Raw genomic sequence first — 23,793 nt, 5'->3', positions numbered from 1 at the left:
GGTGTGAGGTAAAGCTGTTACTCTGAGACAGTGACAAGTGACAGCTGGATGACAAAAGACATCACAAAACGTCTATAGAGAGAAGCTAGGGAATAACACTAGCTAGGAAGACTACAACCCAAATCTGAGTTGTTATGAGAATTTTCGATGCCTTTGTTCGTCTCCATTTAAAGAAACTGGAGGCAGGGTCACATAGGTTAGGATGGTATGCATCAAGAATTTGAAAGCTAAACCCAGGGCTCATTAAAAGCAATCAGCTCCCAGTACCTATAAGCACGATTGCCAAAATTCGAAATGAATCTTTTAAATATATGGGTATAGTTTTAACAAGAGAATGGAGTTTGAGATCTGGATGCATTTGGCAGGCAACACAATGAATACTTGGAGGGGTTTTTGTTGTTGTTGTTGTTTTCTTTCTTTCTTCTGGTGCTGCCTAGATCAATCCCAGGGCCTCAAGCAAGCTCAGCAAGTGAACTACATCACAAACAACACACCAGCCCTAATACTTAGGGTATTTAGAGCCTATAAAACTTGTATACAGGTGATATCTTATCTATACAACTGAAATAAAAATGGGTGGCTGCAAATGTCACTTGAGAACATGCGGTACTGAGGCATCACTCCTCACTGCCCCAAGGCCACAGCTGCATCCACAGCACATTATCAATCCTGATGATGTCCCAGGAGTCCAAAGACAGCGGGGCAGACCACACGATAAGGTTTTATTGCCCTAGTATGAAGTCACAGGAATGCTAGCTTGATTGGCATCTGTCGTGAGCCTGGGAAAGTACTTCTCTTTCCTTCCCATGTAGCTCACCCTTAGCTCTCAGCAAAGGGCAGCACGTAAGAGGACTTGGTGATAAGGTACCTCTTGAGGTTTCAGGTGCTGTATCTTTTTTTTTTCTTTTCTGTTTTGCAGTATTGGGGGTGGAAAGGAAGGCCCACACATGCCAATTATGCATTCTACCCTGGCTGTATCCTGACATGTATTCCTTAGCATGCTCCTCGTGTCTCAGCTACTACTTCCCAGACCATCCCTTCTCCATCACACCTGCAGTTGATGGGTGAACTGTCTTCCCTGATGATCTCAGCCTGTCCAGGCATACCCAAGGCAGCAGGCCTGACTCTTCCTAAACTCCTCTGAAGACGGGGCCCAATCCCATGCTTCGACCAGCAACACCCTCGGGGTACTCCATATCACACCTCAACCACTTTTATTTCCACCAATTCCAACAAGATTTAGAGGAAGGAAAAGGAAGCTTGGAACCAAGAAAATTAGTTGAATGCCAGCTGCAGCACCTAGCTTGAGCTCTTTGAGAAAAAATGATTCCACTTTCCTGTGCCCCAATTCCCTCATCACTAGAGCAGTCAACAATGCAGAGAGAATGAGGCGATAAATACCCACTGCCTGACACATAGTAGGTTCCTGATGGTCCTCCCCTTCTCCCTTTCTGTTCCCACTGACAGCTTTTTCTCGCATGGCTATTCACAGGTAGCCCTCCCCCACCATCACCACCCACACCGTGCTTCCTGTTCACAGTAGCTTTTACACCTGAATTGTGAAGACTTCCTTTAAAATCCTCTTGCAGGAGATGTGATTGCAGAGCATTGCCTAACTCTTGGTTCCTGAAATAGAAATGACAAAACTGCACATTGATGCTAAGAAGGGAGGGGTAAAGAGTAAGAGAGCAAAGAGGGTTTTCGATAGGTAAAAAGTAAGAGGCCCAGGACCTTCCCAGCCTTCCTGTCCTCCAGCCTCCATGAACAGTGTCACAAAAAAATTGAACATTGCCCAGTTATATTTTGATTGCTGATAAACACATAGCCCCACCCACCCACCCAGTGTCCATTGCAGGGAGAAGGGTGCCTCTATTGCAAAGAGCAACAGAGAAAGGAAACTAAGACCAGCCACAGAGTATGATCTGTGCCTCCCACCCAGTACCACCAATGAGAGCCACAATAGCAAGGTCCTGGGGGAGTCCACACAGTAGTGCCCTTTCATGACCATTAAGCAGGGCATTTACAGGAGCCTAGCTTTGAAGTCTAATGTTGTCCAGCCTGGACTAAATCTGCCCACTGTAGAAAGAATATTTGATGTATGGATATATCACAAGTCAATTTAAGAGCCTATGGCCTATGGCTTAGGCAGAAAATAGAGGTGGGACATCTGGAACAACTGGCATTCAATACATGGTTTTTGGTAAAGTCTACATCCACCAGCCTTTCAGCAGAGGTTCAATCAAATGTAGAACAGAATTTCTCTTACCTCCTGACAGCATCCTGGATGAGCTGCTGCACGTCCACCTCCTGCTTCCTCAGGGTTCCAAACGAAGAGTGACTCTCCACCACGCCTTTGCCACCAACGTTCAGCTTGACCTTCCCCACGACTGTCCCAATAGCCCCGCTTTTATGGTTCTCACACTTGCTCTCGTATTTCACGAAGTCTGACTCCACAACCACTGGCAAGAAAATAGTAGATGAATCTGAAGGCAGAGGGGCTACCTCAGTTGTCATGGGCAGCACAGCTTCCCACTAGCCTCTTGGAAAACCCATACCGGCATCGAATTGGAATGTGGACATCTGGGGTTAGTAAAATGCAGTCTACACAATTATATGCTGACAGAGTGTAGTCCTGGACTGGCCAGAGCCTAGGGGTGATTAGCCCCTCTTTAGCCACAGTAATGGTTAATATTGACTGCCAACCTGAAAGGATCTAGAATTGCCCAGGAGACAGACCTCTGGACATGCCTAGAAGGGAGTTTCTAGATTGGATTAAGTGAGGTAGGAAAGCCCCACTAAATATGAGAGGCACCATTCTCATATGGGCTGCTGTCCCAGCACAGGACACAGTGAGCTGACTAGGCCACGATGTGACCTGCTCCCTCTTCAGGGCCTTTCCCGCCCCAAACTGTACCCTTGAAATGTGAGCCAAATTAACCTCCACTTAAGTTGTTTTGGTCAAATATTTTATTGCTGCAAGGATCAAAGGTATCCAAGATGGCCACCATCTGAAGTGAAGACTGGAAGGGGACACATGGAGGATGATGGTGACACCTGTGCTCACACTGCTGCTACAAAACCCAGGGGGAGAAACTTAGCGTGGCAGATCCTCCTGGACAGTCCTTGGACATTCTTCCTTCCCACCACCAGTCATGAAGAATAATATCTCCAAGCAGATATAATGCTTATATTATACCTGACCCCTAGCCAGACATCAGCAGACATGCCACCCCCCTTTATTACCTCCCAAAGCACACAACCCCCGCCACCTGATTCTCTCACTTTCACCCCAATTCTCTCACTTTCCATCTGGTTTTCCAGACTCTAAGAAACACAGCAGCATCACCTGGTATTCCGGTGTCAATCAAATCATCTGGGAGTTGCCTGGTTCCTCACCAACAGTCAGATGTTCTACTACCAAGCTATCCCCTTGCTCTCCAGCTGACCACATGCAGGTGAGGACCACCAGCCTTCCCTCTGCTCTGAACCCTTAAAGATAATTCCTGATGGGCTCACATGTGAACTACCAGTCTTAGTGGCCTGCCTGCCTTCCTTCCTTCCTTCCTTCCTTCCTTCCTTCCTTCCTTCCTTCCTTCCTTCCCCTTAATTTCTCTTTTCTTTCTTTGGTACTCAGTATTGAATCCAGGGTTTCATATATAGTCAAATATTCTACTACAAATATATGCCCCAGGCCACTGTGCCCATTTTAGTCTGTCAAGATACAACTATAAAAATATGGCCTCAACTATCATTTGGTGAGGATACATTAAGAGCCTGTGTGGGCATCATTCTCTGCTTTTTCTTGCCCTTGACCCAAGTCTCTCCCCAGGTTCCTGACTAACCTTCAGAAGGGACTCTAAACCACTGAGCCTGACAGACTTCCTTCTGCTCACTCACAACCAGAAGCAGAGGATGTGTGACAGGAACCAGAGGCCAGGTGCAACCTTCAGAGGCTCCTGCCTAGTGACTACGTCTGTCAGTCAGTCCCTTCTCCCATGGGTTCACTGCCCTCAGAATAGCACCATAAGCTGGGGTCCAATCATACAAAACATTAGACTATGGGATAACATGTTTAGATTAAAAACACAACAGTCCCCAAAACTGCTCACACAGCAGATAGGGAGAAATCAAGATTATATACATAAAATGTCATCCCCACATCTGCTAAAAAAAACCAATCTCAATTCTACATGGTTCTCTATCAAGTCATGGCCTGATGAAAGAGGAGCACTGAGCTATCAGTGACCCACTAACAATCCAATCTCCACCTTCCCCCTCATTATCCTTGGCAACACTCACACCAGGGTTCAGGCAAGCAAGGGGTGGGGGAAGCAACAAGGATGAAGCCTCTTTAATCTGTTCTTCCCAGCCATGACTCCAGGAGGACTCAGGATCCAGCCTGAGCTCAAATGATGATCTTCTTTGGGAGTCCCTATGGTGGCAAGTGACATCACCAGTCCAACCTGTGTGGATCTTTTTGGGCACCACCATTTTAACACCACAGAGAGAAATTCCAACTTCTAGACAGCCCTTGGTGGAGTTAATGCTTTCCCTCTTGTTCCAAATTATATGTAGTTATTTTACTACTTAAAAGGGGATTTTGCCATCAAGTACATAAGCCTGCGGGTAGAGGGAGTGTGATGGTGGATATTGTCAACTTGACAGACCCTAGAATCACCTAGAAGACAAGCCTTTACACAAGCCCAAGAGGTGTGGTCTAGGTTAGGTCAACTGGAGGTGGAAAGACCCATACTAAATGTGGTAGCACATTCTATGGGACAGGGTCTGGACTGAATAAAAAGGAGAAAGCCAGCAAACACTGGAATCCGGGGCTCCCTGGCTCCTGGGCTGTGGATATGGTGTGGCCAGCAGTGTCTCAAGCTCCTGCAGCTATGACTTCAGCACCTGGAGTTCCACACAACTGTGAGCTAAAATCATTTCTTCTTTAAGTTGTTTCTTGATGGGTAGTTTGTCACAAAATGAGAAAAGCAGGGACATTGTACAGGGGCATTGTCAAGTTCAGAAGAATCCATCCTACCATTCTGTGGCAGCTCCTGTGATTGGCTGAGGGCAGTGTCACTAGGGGGTGTGGCAGAGGGGGCAGAGTTTCATCCAAAACCAAGTGTGGAGACTACAGACCCAAGTGACTGACTCTAGCTAGCTCCCTTTCCTTTTAGTAGATATACAATCACCAAATGCTGAACTTTTACTACGGAAGGAGGAATTAGCCATGATTTCACCCAATAATTATGAGCTATCAATACTGTCACACATCACCGTGTTCCAGAAAGATAGCAAGGAGTATCAGGTTTCAGAAGTTTCCAGCCTCTAGCCCAGGAAGCCTGGGAAAGCATGCTAATGAGACTGTTTTAAAAAATAAAGTTAAAAATCACAAACAAATATGTTCATAACAGTTTTACTTATTAAGCACAAAATTGGAATAGTTAATCAAATTAGGGTTAACCAAAATAGTTGATCAAATTATGTATGTGTTGTTGAAATGGAATTTAAAATATCTAAATCTATGGAGGAATAGGTACATAATACTAAATAAACAATAAATGCAGAGGATATTAAAATTGTGTACAGAATGTTTCTACTCGTGTTTTGTTTTGTTTTTTTAATACTTAGCTGTGGGGCTGGGGAGCTGGGCCAAGTGCTTGCTGCAGGAGTATGGGGACTTGGGCTCGGATCCCCAGCACACATCCAGAAAAGGCCTGGAGGAATAATCCAGGTTCAGTGAGACCCCGCCTCAAAACAATACAGTGGAGAATGATAAAAGGCACCCAATGTTGACTAGCTGTCACATGTGCATGTATGTGCACACACATACAAACACACACATACACACACATGCAAACACACACATACATACACACACATACAGAGAGACACACACACGCAATGTTTTTATTAGATGCAGTTAAAAATTACATGTATGTATTAATGGATATTGACATATGATGGTATATTTTTGCTGATTATGAAGACTTTTTTCTTCCATTGTATACTTTATAAACATAGCCATGTGCTACTTAGCAACAGGGTCAAGTTGTTAAGAATGTATTCTTAGGTGACTTCATCATCGCTGAGACATTGTAGAGGTCTCTTCTCCAAACCAAGACAGTTCAGACATCACTAACTAGCCAATGCAATCTTAAGGAGTCTCAAAATACACAAAGCTTGTCATTAACCAAAAAGTTATGTGGCACAGACTAGATGAGGGTCCCACAGACACTCCCCGTGCTCTCTAACAACAACCGTCAGCCATCCAGCCCGTCATCAGCCCCTCTGATTTCTCTATTGCATATCTGTACAAACTGATTAGAAGTCCAGATGGGGCTGAAGACATGGCTCAGTGGGGAAAAGCACTCACCACACAAACAGGAGGACCTGAGATCAAATCCACAGGATCTATATAGCTACTCATAGTGTGCCTGCAGTGAGACAGAACAGGAGAATGCATCCCCAGAAGTTATTGGTCCATACACCACATCAGACTGGCACACGCAGTGGGAGAACAGCTAGAGACCCGGTCTCAGACAAGGGAGTGAAGACTGACACCCAAGATTGTCCTGACCTTCTCTGGTCCCACTATGGCTCTGGTGCAGGTTCTCTCTCTCTCTCTCTCTCTCTCTCTCTCTCTCTCTCTCTCTCTCTCTCTCTCTCTGACACACACACACACACACACACACACACACACACACACAGAAAAGACAGAGAGGAAAATAGTAGCAGCCCAGGTGGGTTCTTTTTCTTACCGTTTATTCCTCCCCACCCCCCATTTCACTCCCTATCACTAGATAGAAGAGGAAGAATAGAGGGGAGAGGGGAGAGAGAGACAGAGAGAGAGAGAGAGAACCTTAAATCTAATTTCTTTCTTCTTGTTTCTTCTTTAAGCACAACTACTAACAAATGGCAACCAACCCTCCCGAATGACCATCAACCACCAACCCTGCTTCATGGGGCCCTAGCATTTACATATCCTCTGTAAAGTTCCCAGAATTCCAAAGGTCACACAATCACAGAAACAGCCTCCAGCTGTCAAAACCTTGCCTCTGCTAGAGCACGAGGCAAATCATAGTCAGCTGCTACAAAACAGCCCCATATACCCACACGAGGGATTAAAATGGAAACATTCTTATAATATCTCTGTGTTTTTTAAAGAAACCAAAATTCCAGAATTCTCACTACAAATTGCTACCATAAGCAACAAACCAACCTTTTTAGCAAGCCCTCTACAGCTACTTTTGGACCAAGTTGGAAGAAAGCATCATTAGGTAAGAGACAAAATTCTGCACGACCTTGTGATCAGTGTGCAGCATTTTTAGTCTCAATACAAAATGAAATTTTGTATAGGGGAGCCACCCATCCCACTGCTGCCAAGTGGCTCTAACATTTAAGATCAGCACAATGAACTTTGATATCCAAACTGACTGTCACCTTTATCACTAGGGTATGACAGTCCAGTCATTCACCATTCAGGTGTGCATAATTGCTCTCATTAAGGAAGGATACCCCTTGATACCAGAGAGCCAAAGAAAAAGAAGAATTCGTATAAGGCACACTTCTGCTCCAGATGCCCAGAAGAGCCATTTTCAGCCTTGGGACTAGTCACTGAGCTTCACAAGAAAACGTACCTGGACTGAGACAGTGCCCTTCTGTGAGTACATCTTCCAGGGTGGCAGATAAAATCTGGTACTTGGGTCTCTGCCAGCACCAGTATCTCTTCTTTTTGGTCACCAGACTTAGAAGTTGCAGCTTGTCAGAGTCGTTCAAGTGTGAGACTGAAATCAGGTCTCCTCCAGCATCAACTTCTTTAAGAAAATTTCGAGTTGCTTTGGCAAACATTTTGTCGGGTTGAGATTACCTGAAAAACCAAGGTTACCATAGAGTCAAATATGGAGTCACTTTACGTCTGGTTTTTTTTTTTTTCTCCTAAAATTATATTTTACTGTGGGCGCTACAGTTGGTGTGAAAGACCATGTCCTCTCCAAGCAACCAAGGAATGTGAGGTCACTTGATGACAGTGAAATCAGGTTGAAGAAGAGGAATGCCCAAACTGAGACACTGAAAGAGGATAAGTTTCAGGTGGGGTGGGCTAAACTGTGTTTCAGAAACAAGCAGCCCTGAGGTCCCAGTAGCTTATGGCAATAAAATTGTATTTGTTGAGCTGGGCCTACTGTGCACATCTGTAACCCATGAAGCAGAGGCGAGAGAGTTAACCAAGGCTATTCTGGTCTATATAGTAGATTCTAGGCCAACTAGATGCTGTCTCAAAACAGCATTATTTGTTGCTTACACTGCATGTCAATACAGATGAAAGTTTTTAATTTTTATTTTTAGAAGTTTTCTTTTTTTCTTTCTTTCTTTTTTCTTTTTCTTTTTTGGACAGGGTCTTATGTCTTAGCCCAAGCTGGCCAGGAACTCACTGTCATTTTGCTCAGGCTGACCTCAAACTCTAAACAACCTTCCTGCCTCTGTCTCCCAAACACTTTGGTTACAGGAGAAAGTCAACTACCACCCGGCTGAGAGTTCTATTTATTGTGGCCATTCGAAGGATCAAAGGGGGAGCCACCATCTTGAACATTATCAATCATTATACAACATAAAAGAGAATTCTAGAAGGCCTTACATTAATAATTAAGCATCCTATCACAAGAGGTGCTGATGGCATATTCTCTTAGGACTTGTCAGAACCTCGATTTAACCAACCATGAGAGTCAGGAATACAATCCTCCTAAGAAACTGGAAGGCGGAGACCTTGGGATATCTGTTGGCTTCCAAACTTCCTATCAATAGCAGACTGGAGGTATTAAAATAAGCAGACGGCCAATTGTGTAAACAATGTACGAGTGATTTAAATATACCAGATGCTGTGTGTAGGATGTGTGACAACTCTACACCATTTTGTAGGAGGAGGGTTGGCTCAGGTAGGTGGCTTATGTTGTCAAGCCCAGCACTGCTTGATCCTGGAAACCCAACTTGATCAACAAGGGCATGAAGGAGGACAGACACACAAACATGTGTACAGGAAGTCTGGGGTCAGGTGGGCTCTGCTCATTCTGGGGGCAGCAGCTACTGCAACAGCACCTTGGAAACTCAGAGTGTTTATTTTATACATGTGAAAGCTGAAGCAAGGAGGCTGGTTTAATGTGCACAGCTGAGTAAGGAGGCAGGCTTAGAGTACACCGCTGAACAAGAAAACGGGTTTAGCCAATCGTGACAGGGGGGTTCTGTGGGGAAGCAATCTCTGGCTGTTGTCATCTGGGAGGAGGAAGCTGTGGTTGATAGCTTTTGCACACACTGTCAGCATTTGCTCTTGGCAGAGGAGGGCTTTGCCATTTCCCTCGGAGCTTCAGTGGCTCCCCCTCCCATAAGCTTGAGGCATCAGAGTCTTGACACGGTGGCGCCAAGTCAACAATACAGATTCACTCAGAACCTCATCCACTCGCTCAGGGTTCCCTCCACTCCCCACACTATCCAACCCCTCAGTGGTACCTAGGGACCACTGCAGATGTGTGAAGGGTCAAAGACGGACTTTCTCTACATTGTATGATCTTTCCTGCTCAGAAATGAATGCTAGCTAGCTATGAATGTTTAACCCAGAAAGAAAAGTATAGTCACACTTCAGCTGGAAGGAAAAGGGAAGCCCACGAAGACATAAAAAGAAAACAGAAATATTTAGCGGGAGAAGTATAGGCTAGTGAGTGGGCTAATGTTTGTTCCCAAGGGACACTCTTATTCCTTCTTCACACCAACACAAGAGAAAATTAGCAATAAATCAGAATTTCTTTGAAGAAAACAAAACTATAAAAAAAGAAGGAAATGCACAGAGATCTATTTCTGCAATCATAGGGTAAAAGGACCTTTATTCAGACAGACAAGCGGCGACCTGAGTAAGCATTTGCAACATTTAGGACAAGAGAATTACTTTAAAACAACCTTTAGAGAAAATCAAGAAGGAAGACCAACTCGTGGATGCTTCATTCCTCCCTAGAATAGGGAATAAAATATCCATGGAAGGAGTTGCAGAGACAAAGTTGGGAGCTAAGATGAAAGGTTGGACCATCCAGAGACTGCCCCACCCAGGGGTCCATAATCAGCCACCAAATGCAGACACCATTGCATACACCAGCAAGATTTTGCTGAAAGGACCCTGATATAGCTGTCTCTTGTGAGACTATGCCAGGGCCTAGCAAATACAGAAATGGATGCTCACAGTCAGCTATTGGATGGATCACAGGGCCCCCAATGGAGGAGCTAGAGAAAGTACCCAAGAGCTGAAGGGGTCTGCAACCCTATAGGTAGAACAACAATATGAACTAAGCAGTACCCCCAGAACTTGTGTCTCTAGCTGCATATGTAGCAGAAGATGGCCAAGTTGGCCATCATTGGGAAGAGAGGCCCCTTGGTCTAGGAAACTTTATATGCCCCAGTACAGAGGAAAGTCAGGGCCAAGAAGTGGGAGTGAGTGGCTGGGGAGCAGGGCAGGGGGAGGGTATAGGGGACTTTTGGGATAGCATTTGAAAGGTAAATGAAGAAAATATCTAATAAAAAATTATGTCAAAAAAAAAAAACACCTTTAGAGGCTGAGGAGATGGCTCAGTGGTTAAAAGCATTTGTTTTGCTTTTATCGCCTACACGGAGGCTTACACCTGTCTAAAACTCCAGATTGAGGGGACCGGATGGCCTCTTCTGGCCTCCGCAAGCACTGCATATATCTGGTGCACAGGCATAACAAGACAAGCAAAACACCCTTATATAAAATTTTAAAAAAAATACTAAAATCGAATTTCTACAAATCAAATACTTGAATATAAACACAAAAACCTTATAAGTTACAACACATTATTGAACATAGTCAAATATATGCATGTATACACAGATTTCAAGTCACATGCTTGATATTATACAAAAAGCACATTGAAATAACACTTTGTGGACACTCGCCAGCTACCCACAACACCCACCACAGGATCTTAAGACTTCTGGTGAGTGGAGCACAGCTTCTGCTCCAATCCAATTGCGCGCGGGACCTGAGACTGCATTAGTTAGGGAAGCAGAAACCGGCCTGAGTAGGGCCACAGGCCACTTCTGGCCGGATCAGCGCCGGGGTTGCTGGAGCGCAGGGTTGCCTGACACCCTCCAGCTACCCACAACTCCCGCCGCAGGATTTTGAGACTGCTGGTGAGTGGAACACAGCTTCTGCTCCAATCTTTAAACAGTGACAACGATAACAACTAACCCCAGAGATTACCAGATGGCGAAAGGTAAACGTAATAATCTTACTAACAGAAACCAAGACCACTCACCATCATCAGAACCCAGCACCCCCACTTCGCCCAGTCCAGGGCACCCCAACACACCGGAAAAGCTAGACACGGATCTAAAAACATATCTCCTGATGATGATAGAGGACTTCAAGAAGGACTTTAATAACACACTTAAAGAAATACAGGAGAACACTGCTAAACAGGTAGAAGACATTAAAGAGGAAGCACAAAAATCCCTTAAAGAATTGCAGGAGAACACTGCTAAAGAGTTACAAATCCTTAAAGAAAAACAGGATAACATAATCAAACAGGGAGAAGTCCTTACAGAAAAACAGGAAAACACATCCAAACAGATGATGGAAATGAACAAAACCATACTAGACCTAAAAAGGGAAGTAGACACAATAAAGAAAACCCAAAATGAGGCAACACTGGAGATAGAAACCCTAGGAAAGAAATCTGGAACCATAGATGCCAGCATCAGCAACAGAATACAAGAGATGGAAGAGAGAATCTCAGGTGCAGAAGATTCCATAGAGAACATCGGCACAACAATCAAGGAAAATGTAAAATGCAAAAAGATCCTAACTCAAAACATCCAAGAAATACAGGACACAATGAGAAGACCAAACCTACGGATAATAGGAGTGGATGAGAATGAAGATTTTCAACTCAAAGGACCAGCAAACATCTTCAACAAAATTATAGAAGAAAACTTCCCAAATCTAAAGAAAGAGATGCCCATGAACATACAAGAAGCCTACAGAACTCCAAATAGACTGGACCAGAAAAGAAATACCTCCCGACACATAATAATCAGAACAACAAATGCTCTAAATAAAGATAGAATACTAAAAGCAGTAAGAGAAAAAGGCCAAGTAACATATAAAGGCAAGCCTATCAGAATTACACCAGATTTTTCACCAGAGACTATGAAAGCCAGAAGATCCTGGATGGATGTTATACAGACACTAAAAGAACACAAATTACAGCCCAGGCTACTATACCCAGCCAAACTCTCAATTAACATAGATGGAGAAACCAAAGTATTCCACGACAAAACCAAATTCACACATTATCTCTCCACGAATCCAGCCCTTCAAAGGATAATAACAGAAAAAAACCAATACAAGGACAGGAACCACGCCCTAGAAACAACAAGAAGGTAATCCCTCAACAAACCTAAAAGAAGACAGCCACAAGAACAAAATGCCAAATTTAACAACAAAAATAACAGGAAACAACAATTACTTTTCCTTAATATCTCTTAATATCAATGGACTCAACTCCCCGATAAAAAGACATAGACTAACAAACTGGCTACACAAACAAGACCCAACATTTTGCTGCTTACAGGAAACTCATCTCAGAGAAAAGGATAGACACTACCTCAGAATGAAAGGCTGGAAAACAATTTTCCAAGCAAATGGCATGAAGAAACAAGCTGGAGTAGCCATTCTAATATCTGATAAGATTGACTTCCAACCCAAAGTCATTAAAAAAGACAGGGAGGGACACTTCATACTCATCAAAGGTAAAATCCTCCAAGAGGAACTATCAATCCTGAATATCTATGCTCCAAATACAAAGGCAGCCACATTCATTAAAGAAACTTTAGTAAATCTCAAAGCACACATTGCACCTCATACAATAATAGTGGGAGACTTCAACACACCACTTTCACCAATGGACAGATCATGGAAACAGAAACTAAAAAGGGACACAGAGAAACTAAGAGAAATTATGAATCAAATGGATCTGGCAGATATCTACAGAACATTCTATCCTAAAACAAAAGGATATACCTTCTTCTCAGCACCTCATGGTACCTTCTCATAAATTGACCACATAATTGGTCACAAAACAGGCCTCAACAGATACAAAAATATTGAAATTGTCCCATGCATCCTATCAGATCACCATGGACTAAGGCTGATCTTCAATAACAAAATAAATAATAGAAAGCCAACCTTCACGTAGAAACTGAACAACACTCTTCTCAATGATACCTTGGTCAAGGAAGGAATAAAGAAAGAAATTAAGGACTTTTTAGAGTTCAATGAAAATGAAGCCACAACATACCCAAACTTATGGGACGCAATGAAAGCATTTCTAAGAGGAAAACTCATAGCTCTGAGTGCCTCCAAAAGGAAACTAGAGAGAGCACACATTAGCAGCTTGACAACACACCTAAAAGCACTAGAACAAAAGGAAGCAAATTCACCCAAGAGGAGTAGACGGCAGGAAATAATCAAACTCAGGGGCGAAATCAACCAAGTGGAAACAAGAAAAACTATTCAAAGAATCAACCAATCAAGGAGCTGGTTCTTTGAGAAAATCAACAAGATAGATAAACCCTTAGCCAGACTCACTAGAGGGCACAGGGAAAGCATCCTAATTAACAAAATCAGAAATGAAAAAGGAGACATAACAACAGATCCTGAAGACATCCAAAACACCATCAGATCCTTCTACCAAAGGCTATACTCAACAAAACTGGAGAACCTGGATGAAATGGAGAAGTTCCTAGACAGATACCAGGTACCAAAGTTGAATCAAGATCAGGTCAATGATCTAAACAGCCCTATATCCCCCAAAGAAATAGAAGCAGTCATTAATAGTCTCCCAACTAAAAAAAGCCCAGGACCAGATGGGTTTAGTGCAGAGTTCTATCAGACCTTCAAAGAAGATCTAATCCCAGTTCTTCACAAACTATTCCACAAAATAGAAACAGAAGGTACTCTACCCAACTCATTCTATGAAGCCACAATTACTCTGATACCTAAACCACAAAAAGACCCAACAAAGATAGAAAACTTCAGACCAATATCCCTTATGAATATTGATGCAAATATCCTCAATAAAGTTCTTGCTAACCGAATCCAAGAACACATCAAAACAATCATCCATCCTGACCAAGTAGGTTTCATCCCAGGGATGCAGGGATGGTTCAATATACGGAAATCCATCAACGTAATCCAGTATATAAACAAACTCAAAGACAAAAACCACATGGTCATCTCCTTAGATGCGGAAAAAGCATTTGACAAGATCCAACACCCATTCATGATAAAAGTCTTGGAAAGATCAGGAATTCAAGGCCCATACCTAAACATGATAAAAGCAATCTACAGCAAACCAGTAGCCAACATCAAAGTAAATGGTGAGAAGCTTGAAGCAATCCCTCTAAAATCAGGGACTAGACAAGGCTGTCCACTTTCTCCATACCTATTCAACATTGTACTGGAAGTCCTAGCCAGAGCAATTCGACAACAAAAGGAGATCAAAGGGATACAAATTGGAAAAGATGAAGTCAAAATATCACTTTTTGCAGATGATATGATAGTATATATAAGTGACCCTAAAAATTCCACCAGAGAACTCCTAAGCCTGATAAACAGCTTCGGTGAAGTAGCTGGATATAAAATTAACTCAAACAAATCAATGGCCTTTCTCTACACAAAGAATAAACAGGCTGAGAAAGAAATTAGGGAAACAACACCCTTCTCAATAGTCACAAATAATATAAAATATCTTGGCGTGACTCTAACTAAGGAAGTGAAAGATCTGTATAATAAAAACTTCAAGTCTCTGAAGAAAGAAATTATAGAAGATCTCAGAAGATGGAAAGATCTCCCATGCTCATGGATTGGCAGGATCAACATTGTAAAAATGGCTATCTTGCCAAAAGCAATCTACAGATTCAATGCAATCCCCATCAAAATTCCAAATCAATTCTTCAACGAATTAGAAAGCGCAATCTGCAAATTCATCTGGAATAACAAAAAACCTAGGATAGCAAAAACTCTTCTCAAGGATAAAAGAACCTCTGGTGGAATCACCATGCCGGACCTAAAGCTCTACTACAGAGCAATTGTGATAAAAACTGCATGGTACTGGTATAGTGACAGACAAATAGACCAATGGAATAGAATTGAAGACCCAGAAATGAACCCACACACCTATGGTCACTTGATCTTCGACAAGGGAGCTAAAAACATCCAGTGGAAGAAAGACAGCATTTTCAACAAATGGTGCTGGCACAACTGGTTGTTAACATGTAGAAGAATGCGAATCGATCCATTCCTATCTCCTTGTACTAAGGTCAAGTCTAAGTGGATCAAGGAACTTCACATAAAACCAGAGACACTGAAACTTATAGAGGAGAAAGTGGGGAAAAGCCTTGAAGATATGGGCACAGGGGAAAAATTCCTGAATAGAACAGTAATGGCTTGTGCTGTAAGATCGAGAATTGACAAGTGGGACCTCATGAAACTACAAAGCTTCTGCAAGGCTAAAGACACCATCAATAAGACAAAAAAACCACCAACAGATTGGGAAAGGATCTTCACCTATCCTAAATCAGATAAGGGACGAATATCCAATATATATAAAGAACTCAAGAAGGTGGACTCCAGAAAGTCAAATAACCCCATTAAAAAATGGGGCTCATTAGCCGGGCGTGGTGGCGCACGCCTTTAATCCCAGCACTGGGGAGGCAGAGGCAGGTGGATTTCTGAGTTCGAGGCCAGCCTGGTCTACAAAGTGAGTGCCAGGACAGCCAGGGCTACACAGAGAAACCCTGTCTCGAAAAACCAAAAAAAAAAAAAAAAAAAAAATGGGGCTCAGAACTGAACAAAGAATTCTCACCTGAGGAATACCGAATGGCAGAGAAACACCTGAAAAAATGTTCAACATCCTTAATCATCAGGGAAATGCAAATCAAAACAACCCTGAGATTCCACCTCACACCAGTCAGAATGGCTAAGATCAAAAATTCAGGTGACAGCAGATGCTGGCGAGGATGTGGAGAAAGAGGAACACTCCTCCATTGTTGGTGGGATTGCAAGCTTGTACAACCACTCTGGAAATCAGTCTGGCGGTTCCTCAGAAAATTGGACATAGTACTACTGGAGGACCCAGCAATACCTCTCCTGGGCATATATCCAGAAGATGTCCCAACCGGTAAAAAGGACACATGCTCCACTATGTTCATGGCAGCCTTATTTATAATAGCCAGAAGCTGGAAAGAACCCAGATGTCCCTCAACAGAGGAATGGATACAGAAATTATGGTACATTTACACAATGGAGTACTACTCAGCTATTAAAAAGAATGAATTTATGAAATTCCTAGCCAAATGGATGGACCTGGAGGGCATCATCTTGAGTGAAGTAACACAATCACAAAAGAACTCACACAATATGTATTCACTGATAAGTGGATATTAGCCCAAAACTTAGGATACCCAAGATATAAGATACAAATTGCTAAACGCATGAAACTCAAGAAGAATGAAGACCAAAGTGTGGACACTGTGCACCTTCTTAGAATTGGGAACAAAACACCCAGGGAAGGAGTTACAGAGACAAAGTTCGTAGCGGTGATGAAAGGATGGACCATTTAGAGACTGCTGTATCCAGGGATCCATCCCATAATCAGCTTCTAAACGCTGACACCATTGCATACACTAGCAAGATTTTGCTGAAAGGACCCAAATATAGCTGTCTCTTGTGAGACGATGCCGGGGCCTAGCAAACACAGGAGTGGATGTTCACAGTCAGCTATTGGATGGTTCACAGGGCTCCCAATGGAGAAGCTAGAGAAAGTACCCAAGGAGCTAAAGGGATCTGCAACCCTATTGTTGGAACAACATGATGTACTAACCAGAACCCCGGAGCTCTTGTCTCTAGCTGCATATGTATCGAAAGATGGCCTAGTCGGCCATCAATGGAAAGAGAGGCCCATTGGACTTGCAAACTTTATATGCCCCAATATAGGGGAATGCCAGGGCCAAAAGAATGGGAATGGGTGGGTAGGGAAGTGGGGGGCGCTATGGGGGACTTTTGGGATAGCATTGGAAATGTAATTGAGGAAAATATGTAATAAAAATATTAAAAATCAAAAAAAAAGAAATAACACTTTGTTTGGGGGTTTTATTTTGTTTCTTTGCTTTTGTTTAGGCTTTAATTTTAAGCTGTGCATGTTACAGCCTAGGCTAAGCCTCAAACTCATAATCCTCCTGCCTCAGCCTCTGCAGTAGTGAGATTATAATTGTGTGTCTCCATGTCTGGCTGAAATGTCACTTTAAGACTATCTATGATCAAGTAAAAACTGTTGAATGGACAAGAGCTAGTGTTTGCACTCTTGCCCTGGAAGCTGGCCAATCACGTGGTCACACAGCATTTCCAGAGTTTAGGAGCTGGGCGGAGCCTTAGACTTTGGTTCACAGTCTTCATCTTCTCTGGGATTTCAGAAACATCTGCCTTCCCTATTTCTCCAGCGTCCCTCGGTTACTACGAAGCAGTAGCTGCTTTAGCCTGTTCTTGCATATTCAGAGTCAAAATAAACACTTGAGGAGAAGCAAAGTTCCTCTTGGAAGGAAGCAATGGGCTGCCAACAGGGTGACTAAGGATCTTCCCTCCAGTGTCACACTCATTGACTCATTGACCAAACTGTCGGCTGAGTCATTCACTAAGCCTTCTTGCATGCACGCTAGGTTCTGGATTGAAGCCCTTAAAAAAAAATCCACTAGGTTTGTGCTGGGCTCGGTGGCTCATGCTTGTAATCCAAACACTCAAGCCAGGAAGATAGCTGGGAGTTCTAGACCAGTAAGCTAGAGAGTGAGGCTGTCACAATTAGACTCTCTCTCTCTCTCTCTCTCTCTCTCTCTCTCTCTCTCTCTCACACACACACACACACACACACACACACACACACACCACAGCTTTATGGTAGCTATTGGCGGATCGAGATAATGAATAGCAGTAAGTGTCACCCATCCCATTGGAGAGAAGCCAAGGGCCCCCATGTGCTAGTGAGGTCCATGGCACCCAGGCTGCACTTTGTAGCCAATGGGATGAAGAATCAGCTAGGGCTTTTGTGGCAGAGGAGCATTTACAGAGCAGGGGGCCAGGGTGGAAGCGAGAGCAGGACAGCAAGGCTTTCTAGTGTCTATGCTGGTGCTCTGCTGCCGCCTCACTGACAGAAAGCTTAGCAAGCTTCGGGATGGACTGGAACATTGCAATATAGGGTCCCAGAAGGAGCAAATAACAGGAACAGGCTGGGAGGTCTGACCCAGAGCCTGAAGGTCATGCACCCCTGTGGGAATGTCAGAGGAGCTAAATCTATGGAAAAGTGTGACCAGAGAGCAGAGGTGATCAGCACAGTCACTTAGATCTTCTAAAAAACAAAGTGCCGTATGAGCGGGTAAAGGTGCTCACTGCCAAGTCCAATGACCTGAGTTCGATCCCAAGACCCACACAGAGAAAGGAGAAAACTGACATCTTTGAGTTTTTCTCTCACCTCCACAGCTGTGCACACATGCACATAAGCAAATATATAAATGTAAGCAGAGAGTAGGTAGGAGAGAAACAGCTCAGAAATGGATGGGAACTTATGATGCTCTGAACAGTGTCAGAATCCTCAGGGGCGGGGGTTGGGGGATGCATGCTTTGTGGATTCAATAGAAGCTGGTTGGGTGGCCAGTGGGAATGGTAGGAGAGTCACTAGGATGTTCTTCAGAAAGCCCAGGCAGGTGGCGGGTAACAAAATAGCTTGGCCAGTGACCAAGAGATGGGCTCAGGAGACTGGGGTGGCAACTGCCACAGCTATCTGAGGGACAAGGTGCAGGACTTGTTGTGTCAAAAGCAAAGAACTTTGAACAAAACGGAGTTTCCCCTTCAGCATGTGAGGTCATGTGGATAGTAGAATGGTCTGCTTCAGGTTGCCCTTGGTGTTTTGACCACTATTTTGTAGTTTCTAGATTCTTCCCTGAAACAAGCTGAATGGGAGTTCACAAACCCATCTTTACATCCAAAGGGTTTCTACGGAGGTGACTGTCAGGCTTGCTGGTAATAGCATCAACTCTCCCAGGGAGATCAGCGGCTTAAGAAGGGGTGCTTCAAATTAACTTTTAATGGGACCTTTTTTCATTTCTTCTAACATCAAACCTAGTCAGCTGCCTTTTGACAGAGTAAATTGCTTAAGGGAGTTTCTGGGCACCTACTGCTCTGAGGATCCTGTTAGACCCAGGCTTAGACTTTAAGAAGGTGGTGTCCTGGAGAAATTAAGGTCATCACTTTCTTTTCTGTTATGTGTGGGTCTAGTTCACGTGGCACCAAAATCTATACTCCAAAACACTGAAACCCATCCCTGGCCACGTTCTCATTCTATTTGCCCTTAATGCCTCTTCTACTATCATTACCTTTGTGTTTTCTTACATAAATACAAAGTCTGTACACCCCTCCACACTTGTTTTTCTTATATAGTAATATAATCCATTCACGAGAACTTTCTTGTTTACAGTTGCATACTATCCCTTCCCTGAATGTATTTATGCCTAATGATCATGTCGTATATGGCTTATCATTTGATTTATTCTTTCCATTCCTGCTATTTTAAAAATACCACCTTTCAGATGTGGTGGCTAAATCCTGTAATCCCAGAATTATGAAGGCTAAAACTGGAGGATTGTCATGAGTTTGAGCCTAGCCTGGGGTAACAGTGAGTTCCAGACCAGTCTAGACTATAGAGAAACTACTTTGAACAAACAAACAAACAAACAAACAAACAAACAAAATACCACTAAACATTCTTTCATAGATGGGCATCTGAATTTAGAGGCTAGAGCCCTAGCAAAGAGATTCCTGGGAAATGAGTAGGTACATTTGTTACTCCAAAGCATCTTGCCTTCTTCAGCCCAAGTAACAATGTATCTGTTCTTACAGGTATCTCTTAAAATGTACAGTATCTGTATTAGCAATGATAGGCCTCAAATTCTACAATCTTTGCCAGTCTCACAGGTGAGAAATTGAATCACTTTAAAGAACTAGGTTGTATTATCTCAATACAAACAAAAGCAAACATTTGTTATTTTGTTACAAGCCTTCGGGAGTTTGGGGGACATTTCTCTCTCTTAAAAAAAGTTCTTGGCTTTTCTACTGTTTTGTTGTTGCTGTTGCTGTTGTTGTTGTTTATCCATATGGGTGTCTTGCCTACATGTCTGATTGTGTACCTTGTGTACCCAGGAAGGTCAGGAGAGGGCAGTGGGTCCCCTATAACTGTAGTTACAGAAGGCTGTTAACAGCTATGTGGGTACTGGGAATTGAACCCAAGGCCTTCAGAAGAACAGCCAACGCTTTTATCTGTAAGTTATGTTTCTATCCCCTGATGTTTTGTATATGAATTTTTGTTTTTTTTAATATTATTTTATTTTTTAATGATGTGTATTTGTGGGGTGTGTGTGTGTGTGTGTGTGTGTATGCCATGTGAGAACAGGAGTCCTTGGAGATTACATAGGCCTTCAACTCCCCTGGAACTGGAGCCTCAGGCAGCTGTGCGTCACCTGATGTGGGCCTGGGAAGCAAACCCCTTCTGGAAGAGCACTGGGCACTTTTAGCCCCTGAGCCATCTCTTCAGCCTGCTTGTTTTGTGAAACAGGGTCTCACACTGAAGCCAAGGCAGCTTGGAGCATGCCTCAAACTCACAGCGATACTCTCGCTCACCTCTGCTTCTCCAGAGCTGACATTATCGGCATGAGCCACCACACCTAGCCAAGGAAGTTTTGTTTTTATTCTTAATGGTTTTGAGACAGGGGGTCCATGTGTTCCGACTGGCATCAAATTCACCATCCTCCTGTCTTGGCCTCACAAATGTTGAAATTACAGATATATGTCATCATACCTAGCCTGGAAACTTTTGCTATAAACAGAGGGATCGGCCAAAATTCAGGCTAGAAATTTAACACAATCAAGTTTACCTTGTGCCATTAGGAGGCACCACATTACCACCATCATCTCAATCACCCCAGGTTACTGACCAGTCAACAACGACTTAGCATGTACACAAGCCCAGTACATGAGCAAAGACACTAGAACAGGAGTTCTCAACCTGTGGGTCTCGACCCCTTTGAGGGCTGTATATCAGATATCCTGCATATCAGATATTTACATTATAATTCATAACCGTAGCAAAATTACAGTTAAGAAGTAGCAATATTGATGGGCCACAGCAATAGGAAGGTAGAGAACCACATTGCCCAGTGCACAGAAACACAGATAAGTCTCAACCAGTCAGAAGTCAGATTTTAAATTCAGACGTCCATAACACTCCATCTTGGAAGCACATGACAGTAGACTCAAGGCTAGGCATATAAAAAGTTGCTGACCTTCATGGTCGGGGCAGCTCCCGCATGCTCACCCAGAGCAAGCTTTTATTCACCTGCCTGGTTGGCTGTCTTCCCAGACAAAGCAGATTCTACCATAAGCAGTCTGTGTGGACGTGGTTAAGGGCAGAGGCAGACTCCTTGGAAAGGTAGAAAGCAAGGCAGCACCCAGAGTTACCAGAGAATACCTGGGGCCGCTGGCTTCTGAGAACAAGGAATCTTAAAGGGAAAGGCTACAGTGATGGCTGAATGAGAGACCGCCATCACTCGCACGTGGGTGGGTCTGGTCCGCTCACTGACACGTTGGACTCTGAGTTTTGAGGCAGCCTATTCTTTCTCCCTTCCTACTTGAGATTCCTCTTCCTTCTCCTCCTCTTCATTTTTCTTTTTTTATTGACAGTTTGAGGCCTGCCCTGAACTCCATAACCTCCTGTCTCTGCTTCCCAGAGGTAGGATAGACTTCTTCTTCAGAGCTCTGGCCTTGCTACAGCCAGCCCCAGATTCTAGGGGAGAGCCCATCAAATGCCAAACACACCACATAAAGAGCAGGGCCAACACATGCTGGGTTCCTGCTCTCTGCCAGGCGATGGGCAGGATGCTTTATGTATTTCCTCATTTATTCTCCAGAACAACTCCCTGAAGCAAACGTTTTCATCATATTGCAGATGTGGAAACTGAAATTGAAACACATTAAGTAATTTTCCCAAGACTTTGAGAAACAGACACATCAGAGGCCAGCCTGGTGTTGCTTCGAGCTGAATTCGAATTCCCCTACTGAACATGAGCAGGGACACAGGACATCCACATGAAGTAAGGGCCCTGTGGTCACAAACCACGGCAAAAAACAAGACCACTCTGTCACCGTGATCAACCAGAGACCAAGCACTAATGCTCTCCAAGCCATGAAGGGGCCAATACCACTGTCCTCCCAGTCTATCTAGTGACGGACTGCTGCTTGGCCAACCCCAGCCACACCCTAACTCTGCCAGGCTTTCCGAGTAGCAATGAATTGTGAAGAGTTACAATCGGAATTTTCCCCACTTACAGTCAGCCTCTAGTCTAGAGCAAAGACCTCCCTCTGAAATCACAGACAAGCTACACCCCTCTTGCTGCAAGGAGCAAGAAAACCCAGCAGGTCCAGATCCCAGTAGCTTTGGCTTGGGGACCTTGAATGTCCACCAACAGAATTCGTATTGAGCCAAGAAGACCACCTTGACTCCAGAGGAGGTGCTTCGGACCATCCTGCTCTGCTGACCCCTAGTTAATGCTTTCTTTTTAAATTTAGATGCATTTGATTCATTTGGTAATGACAGTGTGTCAGGACAGGCCAATTTCAGTTATGGTAGAGACAAAGCCATTGCCTTGGGAAATGTATCTTTCCACCAATAGTGTGTGAAAGGAACAAAGGGTGGTCAGAGGATAGGCCTGAGCCTGGAATGGCAGACTGAAGCAGGCAGCCAAGGCTTGGAGGAGAAGCGGAGGAGAGTGGGACAGAGGTTACGATCAGAGGGAGACAGATATGGTGGCACAGCTTGTAATCTGGGTACTCAGGGCTAGAAAGGCTGAGGCAGGAGAAATACAAATCCAAGACCAGGCTGGTCTTCACAGACAGATAATATCTTTTTTTAAAATGTTTTAATTAATTTTCAAAGGTAAACACAGTTATGGGGATTGGCAGAGCTTCCCTGTAATCCTACCACTTGGCCATGGGAGAAGCCCCAGGATCAGAGTGTTCAAGGACAGGCCAGGCTCCCAGGACTTGATCTCAAAAATAAACGAGAAGATTCATATGCATAAAGAGGAGACTTCTCCAAGGACCCCAGAGTTCAAAAGGAACAAGAACACCCTGTGGCCAATATACAGCTTCCTCAGGAGGCAGGCCACCCTGGAGTCCAGGGATGTGGTCAGGCAGTCTGGGTCGCTGCTCTCTCTGATCAGGGGTCCAGCCTTTCTTTGTAAGAAGCACTCCTAGATGATGCATGCTGAAGAGGATTCATTTTTATTGCATATCTAGATACTGTTCCTCCAACAGCTCAGATCTTTTCCTTCCACTCCCAACTCTGCCTAGGGGTTGACTGTCACCTGGGCCCAGCTGTCCTGGAGCATCCTCCCTGACTCCTCTCTCCAAGTCCCATTCAGACTCCCAGTGAGTGGCTGGCTGTTTTGTTCGGGCTTCAGCAAAGCCTGGAAGCTGCCTGTTGTGTTTCCCTGAGGGGTGCAAGTGGGAAGAACCCCTCCCCAAACGGCCATTCCAGGCAAAAGGCCTCACAGTGAAGAGGTTCAGTCAGTTACCCCAGGTCTGGCAGGACCCACACCAGCCTGTGTCTGTCTCTGATCTTCCTGCACATGCAC

At 44.0% G+C, this 23,793-nt stretch overlaps 1 protein-coding gene across 3 annotated transcripts in view; it reads right to left on the bottom strand.

Moving 5' to 3' along the window:
* The window catches only part of Gsdme (gasdermin E), a 76,589-nt gene that overhangs the window by 52,317 nt on the left and 479 nt on the right, over positions 1-23,793 (bottom strand). For all 3 annotated transcript variants that reach the window (XM_029478383.2, XM_021164889.2, XM_029478382.2), the window contains exons 2-3: positions 7,641-7,870; positions 2,267-2,459 (exon numbers count right to left, since the gene is read on the bottom strand). In XM_029478383.2, the coding sequence (XP_029334243.1) occupies positions 2,267-2,459; positions 7,641-7,851 (404 nt within the window). In that variant the 5' untranslated portion in view covers positions 7,852-7,870. The remainder of the gene's footprint in view (positions 1-2,266; positions 2,460-7,640; positions 7,871-23,793) is intronic.

The sequence above is a fragment of the Mus caroli genome, unplaced genomic scaffold, assembly GCF_978045245.1.
Source record: "Mus caroli unplaced genomic scaffold, Mus_caroli_1 scaffold_7, whole genome shotgun sequence".
Taxonomy (NCBI): Eukaryota; Metazoa; Chordata; class Mammalia; order Rodentia; family Muridae; genus Mus; species Mus caroli.
Note: the sequence above shows the minus strand (reverse complement) of the source record. Positions and strands in the feature narration are given on the sequence as shown.